The following is a 10,497-nucleotide window of genomic DNA, read 5'->3' on the forward strand; positions in this document are numbered from 1 at the left end:
CCCCCAAAAGGGTAATCTTTAACCCATAATCATTATCACTCTGTCTGCTTGCTCACGTCATGGCTATCAAATCTTCTTTTCCCTTGTCTCTTTTTTCATATTTGTCAAATATCACCACCAACTTACCACACCATACATCACTCCATGTGCAAAGCTCACAAAGAAACTTGAAAGTCTCACAAACACACCCTTTGACTACTCCTTACTATACTCAAATGAATTATGCCAGTCCATCTTACACACAAACCAATCCTGATCAACCTACCAGTAGTTCCTTGGCTCACATTTATTGTCCAACATCCCATCAAGGAGGCAGTCCTTTCCACAATCAGTTACCTCAACAGCACAACTTAGCCCCAAATCACTTGTATTGCAGTAATTTACTGAACCCTCTTCCTTGGCCATATGACCCAACAACAGTCTCATTGCCCATTCTCATTGCTCAGTCTCACCCCTAGCAAGGGCTTATTGGGCAAGACAAAGCCTCTGCCTGCGGCCACTTCAAAGTCAACAGATGCTCTGTGTTTTGAAAAAAAAGATTTTCTGAACATTATCAAGTATCTCTCCACCCTCAGCACCTGCAACCTATTGTTTGCAGATGGGAAGAAGACTTCTGTCATGGGTCAGACTATGCAAACTGCTGTGGCTTGGAATGTGTTTGCAACTCATATCAATTATCTGTACAATGAAAACACAAGGCCTACAAACTTCAACTACATGGAGCTCAGTGGCAGTGATCTTTGACAACACTTTGAACAATATCAATGCCTCTATTGCCAAACTAAGGTAAAGTTTGGAATTGGAGGAACAGGCTCAGATACCTCAGACACAGATACAGCTTGTGGTATCAATACAGTATGCCAGAAACTCAAGAACTTGTGTCCATGTTATTATGCAATGGATGAAGTTTTTGACAGAACAGCTGATGTCACTGTGATGGACAAGTGGGACAGTGAAATTACAAATTCCAACTGAAATATGGAGTTGTGGACTTGTTCAACAACCACAACAAATGTATCACATGTGAGGACACAGATAATGCACAAGGTGGTTTTTTGACAAATGAAGTATTTTGCTGTTGTTCCCATCTTCCTGAAACCATCATTCATTCTATGGCACCAAAACCACAGAGACAAATGCTACCACTACCAACTCTGTTTGCTTGGTCTCCTGTAATTGCACTCCCATGTTTGCTAACCTTCTTGGCAATGGTAATCATTGATAATTGTTGGAATCAAGAGCCACATACAATCCTAGCATGATGATGTCTCAAGTTAGCCAATTGTGTTCTGCAACTTGAGGAATGTCAACTCTTGATGAGACTGACTAGTAAGAAACAGTGTCAGTCAGTGAAAAGCAAGCAAAATCGAGGTGACAAAGAAGAATGAAGGTGGACATTGACCAAAGCAGAATGTGAGTACACTGTAAACCTGTAAACATCATTCAGTTTCCCCAAGTGGGAAGGGGAAATAATTAAGAGTGTAGTTTATAATAAAAGGATCCATCACTTCACACCTGAGCCATAACACACAAACTACATATGTGCAGCAGGCTAAGTTAATAGTTGCCTTTCATGCACATACAGGTCCGTTCAGCTGTCTGCTCATCTACAGTTGCTCCAGTCTAGTCACGACCAGAGCCCGGCCCCGGGACCCAAATGATGGGGGGTCCCAGTAATACCCAAAAAAAATTTTGCAGGGGTTTTTTTTGGCAAAAGTTCTTTTTCTTCACTCTATCACTGCATACTTCACCCTTGTATTGTAAAAATACAAGTCTATGCTGTTCTGTACCCCAGGAGTTGTGATGAGAGGTGCTCCACCTACTTACTTAAGGTACATAAGTAACAGCTTAAGTGGCTACCTAAGGATTTAAATACTTAAGTAAGGTACTTAAGGACTGAATATTAGGTCCATTAGGTACCTAGACCCAAATGTTGGAGGTTTGTAAAAATAAAAAAAATTTGGCCAAGCAGATTGACTCACCAAGTCATTTCTGACACAAACACCCCCCTTAGAGCCCAAAAATGACTTTTTACACATGATTTGTAAGTAAGAGTTCAGTGTGTAAACTTGTGTGATCAAATTTCGATTTTGCAGAGCGAGTCTGGTCGTGACTAGACTGGAGCAACTGTAACTAAGTGTAAGGCTTCTAGAGAAGTCTTCACTGAATGTGGGAGATTGGCAGTTGGCACGGGAGCAGAGCTCCAAAACGTAATCAAAAAACCCCGCTATCTATTCCTGAATTCCTTAGAACTAGCTCCAGCCGAAATGTATCGGTCATTAGCCTCTACTACTAACTATGATAAGAGAAGAATTGAAAGATAAGACAAAATAAGAGAAATTGTGATGATCACTCACCTAGCTCCAGCCGAAATGTATCGGTGAAGAAGAATCTCTTCGTGGAGCTAGGGTGAAGTACAAGTAATGATGCCACCCTGTCATAACCCATGCTGTAATCCCATGTAATCCTTACATCCCTCCCTTCCTAAAAAAAACGCCTCTAAATTGTACTTAAAAGAGAAAACAGAGAAAAGAAAAAAAGAAAAATTGGCATAACTCGCCCCATCAAAATTTTGGCATAACTCGCCCCAAGAAACAGAATCAAACCACAACTAAAAAAAAAAGAAATTCTTCATCAAATTATATATAATATCTTGAGCAATACCATCCGTGTCTTGAATTCGTTTTCGTCGTATCTTGAGTCGTTTACTGAAAAAAATTGCGTAGACGCCAGACGAAAAAGAGGTGCTCACACACGTGGCCGAGGTAATGTTTTTTGAAACAAGGGGGAGGGGTAGAAGCCCTGGCGGTGCATACTCATGGGAGGAACTTACTTTTAGTCTCCTGAGTTTGTATTATCCGCCTCCGCCCAACGGTATTTCTTCAATTTTGAGATATGGAACACTGGGTGCGACTTGTCGGTGTCCTCCAGGAGTAATCGAAAGTTACGACCATCATTGAGACATTCTTCCACTTGATACGGGCCGTCATAACGTGGTTGTAGTTTTGAGGTGGGTCGTCCGTTTCCTCCTACCACTTGTTGTCGATCCCGGCTATCAATCAAAACCCAGTCTCCTCTCTCTAACGTCACACCTGCTCCTCTCCGGTTGTTGTATTGCACTGCTTGTTCGATACGGCTTGACCACAGTCGATCCCTAAACTCAGCCCACGCACTTTGTCTTTTTGTCAGCCAACTTTGCACGTCGCCACCTACTTGGTCGATCCCTTTGATGACAGGGAAAAGACGAGGCTGTCGACCAAGAACAAATTCAAATGGTGAGACTCCAGTTGCTACATTGACAGCTGAATTTATTGCGTATTCAACTGCTGGTAGAGCTTCTAACCATCTTCCATGTCGATTTGTGACCAGGTGACGTAATATCTGCACGATTGTTTTGTTTGACTTTTCACTTCGCCCGTCCGCCTGTGGGTGGTTGTCAGCCTGAGACTCTAAGTCATGGCAGATGACTGGTAGTTCAGAGCTGAATAGTACTTACAAAATGTATTCTATCAAGTTTTAGACAATATTATTGAAACTTGAGGGAGATTATTTTTCAATTCTTTGTAAGTAAAAGGAACTATAGTCGTTACGTATAGTTGTCTTAGGTGCGGGATGATTACCGCTGCCAGTAGCTTATCGAAGTGCAATCACGACGGTAGCCTTCTAAGGTGAATACGAAGGGATTCGTGGTTATTCCTTAGGTGACGCTTTAGCGTTGGTTTGATGAATTTATCATCAAAAGGAAAATGAGAGACTATCTACAATATCAATTCAAATAGTAAGGAAACCATCAATTGATAAAGAGATAGTGACTCAGAGAAAAAAAGGTTGTCTTTGATATGAAAGAAGATGCGATAAAGGATTCTAAAAGATAAGAATTCTAAATAAGTCTTCTTTCAGATGAAAGATAAACAAAGAAGGATTTTGATGTAAAATGCTAATTCATTGATGAGTTGCGGTAAAAAGTGGTACGGTATAATGTTAAGATTGTTCTTCTTTGTTTGGATGCACAGAATCCTTGTTTTATATATCAGAGAAAAGTCACTCGCTCTGAGCTAGACTGTCAGGGTTTTCCCTGGATGCTGTCATCAGGGTTTGATCTTGAAACACGCAACATCAATAGGTTACTTCTTGGAGTCAATCAATACCCTATTTTGGGACTAGGGTCTTGTTGCTTTCACGGTTGGTAATGACCTGAAATTCATTGCTTGTGTTAACAACTCTGAACCGATGTGTACATAAATGATGGCTGACACATGGGAGTATCACAGAATACTCCTCATGGCTGACAGTGGTAAGCAGTGGTTAGGTTCACCTTGATTTGCAATAATGCATTCAACTCTTTCCAAAAGTTTGAAGTCCACAATTTATCCCGGTCACCAATCATTGTCTTTGGTGCACCAAAGATTGCGAGCCAGGCCGCAAAGAGTCGCTGAGCTGTTTTCTCCGCCGTGTCAGTTTGGCATGCTGGGATTGCTCGTACAAATCCTGTAAGTCGGCATGTACAGCTGAGAATCATGTCATACCCTCGCACTTTAGGAAATGGTCCAATAAAGTCCAAACAAATATCCTCCATTGGGTTCCTTGGAACGTCGGTTGACTGCAGATGTCCAGACGGGAGGGTTGTCCTAGCTTTTGTTCGCTGACACACATCGCATGTGCTGACAAATTTTTCGACGTCACGTGTCATACTTGGCCAAAAGAATTCTGCTCGGAGTTGTCGAATGGTTTTCAGGCTTCCAAAGTGGCCCAGTGCTTTATGTGTCTGCTGTATCAATTGACGTCTCAGAGGTATATCGGAAGGTATTACTAAACGTCCATCAACATACATGAACCCGTCACGCTTCTCGGATCCCTCTCGCAAAGGCAGTGTCTTCTCTAGCTTGATGCAGAATTCGTCTGTAGTGTATCCATGTCGGATTTTCTCTAGTGTATCTTCATCCAGATTGCTTTTAATTTCACAAACTGCGACTTCTTCAACACGTGAGAGTGCGTCGGCAACCGTATTCTCGCCTCCTTTGATGTAATTAAAGTTCAAATCGAATTGCGACAGCGTCTTGAGCCACCTACCTTGCCTGCGGCTAATGTTTCTTTGCGATAATAAATGAGTTAAGGAATGATGGTCGGACATAACATTTATCTTCAGACCTAACAGCAATAGTTTCCATTTTTGCAATGCATTAACAACGGCCAAGAGTTCTTGTTCATGTACAGGGTAATTCCTTTCTGCAGGCGTCATCGTCCGGCTCTTGTAAGCTATAGGAGATGACATGTCCCATTTTTCTCCTTGGGATAAAGCCGCGCCTAAACCGTGGCCACTAGCATCCGTGAATAGCCAGATGGGATCTCCTGAATCGTAATCAAGTTTCTTAAGAACTGGTAAGGTTGTTATAATCCGTTTGATATTTTCAAAAGCCTGATCTTCTTTTTCACTCCAGTTGAATGTTTCCTTTTGCTTTTTTGTACTTGTCAATGGAGAGAGTGTACCAACATAGTGTGACTACGGAATGCGAGACGTTCCAAAGTGACAATGCGAAATTTCAAAAAACGAAAATCACAATCCCCGGGTGCGAAATTCAAAAATCAAAGACAAAACTACAGAAAATACTCAAATACAGGGATAAAACCCCTGTACCGGAGTAAAAGTCATGGCAAAAACCCCTTTTTGCCCAATTTTCCAGTGGTCGACACCGTTTTCATTGCATTGTCACCTTTTGACAAAAAGTACCAGCAACACCAAAAACCAAAAAATCAAAAAACCAAAAATCAAAAAATACATTTCTCAAACTTTACAATTGAAACACCAAAGTTAGATTCTACTGCAGTCAAAAACCACATGTTGGCCAACTAGCTACAAGCTCGGTCTCACAGGTATCAACACCTCCGACCAGAGACATTCTACCATCAGTCTCAAGAGCTTCAAAGTACCTGCTTACTGTCTCGCTCTCCTCCAAAACCTCTTTCATCATCATCAATCCTCTTTGATTGTCCTTGATCTTCTTATTTCTTTGTCATCCATCCTCGATCTTCCTCAATCTTTGTCATCCGTCCTCAGTCTTCTTATTTCTTTGTCAACCGTCCTTGATCCTCCTCAATCTTTGTCACCCGTCCTCGACCTTCTTCTTTCTTCGTCAACCGTCCTTGATCTTCCTCAATCTTCGTCACCCGTCCTCGATCTTCTTCTTTCTCCGTCAACCGTCCTCAGTCTTCTTATTTCTTCGTCAACCGTCCTCGATCTTCCTCAATCTTCGTCAACCATCCTCGATCTTCCTCAATCTTCGTCAACCATCCTCGATCTTCCTCAATCTTCGTCAACCATCCTCGATCTTCTTCTTTCTTTGTCACCCGTCCTCGATCTTCTTCTTTCTTTGTCAACCGTCCTCATTCTTCTTCAATCTTCGACAACCGTCCTCAATCTTCTTCAATCTTCGTCAACTGTCCTCAATCTTCTCAGACCATCCTCGATCTTCTTTGATTATCCTGAATATTCTTCGACCGTCCTCAATCTTCTGCAATCCTCATCCAAACACCTTCAATCTCCATCACCAACTACACACCAACATGCCAGCGAAAATATCTGATGAAATCTTGCGACCGCTTTTGGAAGAAGCTGTGGCTAACAACTGGCCAGCACAAACAGTATGCGACACTGTTTGGCAACGGCACAACATCCGAGTATGTGTAAGAACTGTTAGAAGACGGATCAAAGAATGGGACTTGAAACAACAAGGAAATTATGATGTGGAGGTTGTAAAGGATGCAGTATTAGATAATTACAAACAATCTCTGAACCAAAAGCGAGCTCTCATTGCCCTCAAAAACGAACACAACATCATCATCAGCCGGTCAACTTTAGCTCGAGTTGAGAAGCAACTCAATCTTCACCGCCAAAAGGATGATCTTGACATGGGTGTAGTAACATATGCCACCGTATGTAGCAAGATTGAAGAACTTCAGATTGAATATGGAAATGTACTTGGAATCAAGAGTATCAAGAAGATGCTAGCTCAGGAACACGAGCTTCACATCCACCGGCAAGTGTTTGGGCCTTCTTGATTCCATTTGCTCTGATGCTAATTACATTTGAAATCCTCTTTGATATAGTGATGTTATTGCGGCTATGATGAAGGCAATGGACCCAGATGCTGTCAGAATGAGAGCTGCTCCTAAACTCAAGCGACGGGAATACTATGCGGGCGGTCCCAATGAGGTTTGGGCGGCCGATGGACACGACAAGTTGATCAACTTTGGAATCGGTATATATGGATTCATTGATTGCTGGTCTCGAAAGATTTTGGGACTTCATGCTCATGTCACCAACAGCGACCCCCGCCATGTTGACTTGTGGTATCTGGGCTTTGTCAAGAAACAAGGTGGCATTCCCAAAAAGCTCACCACGGATCGAGGAACTGAGACTGTTCCTCTTGCTGGACATCAACTTTATTTTGGAGAAACTTACGGTTCCAGAGCTCCAGACTGGCCTTATCATCAATATGTCCCGTCCCCTCGTAACCAAAAGATTGAGTGCTTCTGGGACAAAATGACTTGTGGACTGACTGGAAATATCAAAGCTAAAATTCAAGAGCGCATTGATCAAGATTTATATAATGACAATGATCCAATGTCTAGGTGAAGCTCCTTTTTTCTTAATTGGTGATTCCATGCTGAAATCTTTGTTATTGCTTTTCAGGACCTTGTTTCTCCACCTATTTATCCCCGTCTTTCAACGAGCTCTGGACAAATGGGTCAGGTTTTACAATGGTTTCTGCAGACGACACGACAAGCGGTCGAAATTACCTACTGGATGTTCTGCAGACTACTGCTACAAAAACCCCGTTGACGAATTTGGTTGCATTGATTACCTCATACCTGTCCCGGGTGAAGCGGTGGATGCTATCCTTGCTGATGATTACCCGGAGCAAGAACACTTGTGGAGCACAACCCCTGAGTGGTTTTCCCCGGTGGTTGATCAAGTCATGGAAGAGGTTGGAATTGTGAGCGGGGATTTGGACATTGGAAATTTTTGGGGTTCTTTTGATGTTGTATTAGCAAGATTGAAAGATTTGTCTTGGAGTAACACTCCCTTTGCCCGTGTTGAAGGTGATGATTCTATGGTTTTGGAAAACTGAGTACTTTATTTTGCTATTACCTGCATCTCTGTGTGTGGTAAACTTTGTAGTGGTCAATGGTATTGATTGTTGTGAGCAAAGTAATCACACTACGAGATACAATACTCTAAAAGTAATCACACTACGAGATACAATACTCTAAAAGTAATCACACTACGAGATACAATACTCTTGTTTTCGGAAGAAGAAAAAAAAGGACAGAAGAGAATTTTTTCAAGGATAAAAGCCACTTGTGGTCGGTTTGAAACACAAATTCTACATATATTTTTGGATGGAACCCTCCATCATCTAGACATATTCTGCATAGCATGCATTCACATTGCCTATATCATCCATGACATCCATCGTGTCCCCAGGTTGGAGGTAATCTTTAAGTTGATCCTTTGGAACTGACAATGTAATTATTTTTCTAGCCAGAGATGCTTTTTTCTTCTGTACCTGAGGGGTATAAAATGTTTTTGCAGATGATGGTGAGTGTAGCCCTTTCTGGAAGCTGATTACTTGACTCACATTGAATAGGTGCTGTTCAACAGATTGCCCTGCAACCACATGATACACCTTCACGGGGTGAGTCTGCCCTATTCGATGTAGACGGTCAATTGCCTGTTGCACAATCTGTGGATTCCAATGGGCATCCTAATGATATTACTTTTAGCTAATATTGACCACTGCATACATATGAATGAATGATAACAAACACACCATCAGATAGACCTCGTCAGCGCAGGTCATATTCAAGCCCACACCTCCAGCTTCAATAGATACTATAAAGGCCTCAATGTTGTTATCGTTCTTGAATCTGTTGAGTTGGCATGTCCTCTCATGAGTTGTCATGTCACCGTGCAAGGTGCCGCTGCCAATGCCGTGACAATCCAAAGCAATCTTGATCCTGTGGGGTGTGCAGGTTAGCTTACAGGCCAAGTGATATAACAGAGACATAAAATATAATTACCACTCCATGAAACACCTCCATTGGGTATAGATAACAGTCTTCTTGCATAGACCTTTATGCAAAGTTCTATGCTTCTTTTTGAGCTGGGAAACCAAGTATGCAAGCTTGCTACTCAGTGACCAGTCCTCCAGGTAGGCTGGCCTGGCATCAGCAGTCAGTGCCCTCCCATCCGGCACCATGATTCCAAGCTCCTCCTCCATCTCCGTAATCTTGGTCTGATTGAGCTCTTGTTCTTGCTTGAATAAAAGAGGGTGATTGCATGTCATCCTGAGATTCATCAATTGTCTGAAATATTCACCCTGTTTATGTTGGATTTGAGATTCCACACCAAAATCCTGAAGAAATCTTTCATAATGTTGCTGATATATTGCTTTCACTTTTTGATGCATTTCCAATAAAATGGTCTCATGGTATATTGGAGGTAAATTTGATAGGTGGCTTGATTTGGTCCGCCTAAGCATGAAGTATCTTAGAAGCTGGCTGAGTGTGTCCAAATTTCCTTGATGAACCGGCAGAGTGATTTGACGGTACCATACTGAGTCTTCTTGAAAAGGTTTGATGTGCAGAAATTTGAAGAGCATGTGCAAGTCGCCAATTCTGTTATGGAGCGGAGTACCAGTGAGACAGAGCCGGTTGACTGATTCCAAAGAGGTGAGGACTGCATGGGAGGCGGTTTCATTACGAATTACACTGGCACCAGTAAAGGGTCAGTTTGGTCACAGACCTTTGGTTGCAAAGAGAGAATACTCACTGAGCTTCATCAATGACCACCCTGTACCATCTGGTTGTAAAAGGAACCTGGGTTGATCCACCAAGCCGTTGGTCATACATAAGTGTTTTTGGGGTTGTAATGACAATGTCGGCTGAGTGGATATCACGTAGAGGTATTTTGAATCTGTCGGTGCCATGCCAGCGCAAGACTTTCAAGCTGTTTTTTCTAGTGTGTTTTCCAACCTCCTCTTCCCAGTTGTCCATGAGGCTAGTAGGACATATCAAAAGAGTGGTGTGAGAAGCTCGCAGCTGAGTGTCTAGAGGGTTGACGGCTGATGCTGAATGCTGATGTTCGTATTGTCTTGACGCATCCAGTGTTGTAGCAATTAAAGAAATAGTTTGAATTGTTTTTCCAAGCCCCATGTCATCAGCTAGAATTGATGCCCTAGGGCTGACTGGTCCGGTTTGTTCCTCAGTGACAATAAATTCTTCTCCACAGAGACGGTGACACCACCGGTTGAAGGGTGGCATTGATTTATAAAACCAAAGGGAGTGATAAGTTTTGGAATCCGGATTTTCTCTGTCCAACAAAAATGCCAGGCCCTGCTTTTGATGGGGGTGCAGCTGAGAAGTAACTATATCTGAAGGTTCAACAGGCTGAAGATCTGAACCGCAAGAAATGGACGCGAGTCTTGAGGCCTCTTG

General features: G+C 42.4%; 2 protein-coding genes across 2 annotated transcripts; both read right to left on the bottom strand.

The window, feature by feature from the left end:
* Positions 1-8,417: 8,417 nt before the first annotated feature.
* Positions 8,418-9,281, bottom strand: MELLADRAFT_88629 (uncharacterized protein; the record flags this gene model as incomplete). Its single annotated transcript, XM_007412081.1, has 3 exons — positions 8,418-8,765; positions 8,832-9,018; positions 9,082-9,281. The coding sequence occupies 3 exons, from the start codon at positions 9,279-9,281 to the stop codon at positions 8,418-8,420; spliced, it is 735 nt and encodes a 244-aa protein (XP_007412143.1).
* A 330-nt stretch (positions 9,282-9,611) lies between these two features.
* MELLADRAFT_30108 (uncharacterized protein) lies at positions 9,612-10,215 on the bottom strand (the record flags this gene model as incomplete). Its single annotated transcript, XM_007412080.1, has 2 exons — positions 9,612-9,771; positions 9,833-10,215. Coding segments are annotated over 2 exons (543 nt in total), but the record flags the coding sequence as incomplete, so codon positions are not given.
* Positions 10,216-10,497: the final 282 nt, after the last annotated feature.

The sequence above is a fragment of the Melampsora larici-populina genome (assembly GCF_000204055.1).
Source record: "Melampsora larici-populina 98AG31 unplaced genomic scaffold MELLAscaffold_28, whole genome shotgun sequence".
In the NCBI taxonomy this organism is placed as follows: Eukaryota; Fungi; Basidiomycota; class Pucciniomycetes; order Pucciniales; family Melampsoraceae; genus Melampsora; species Melampsora laricis-populina.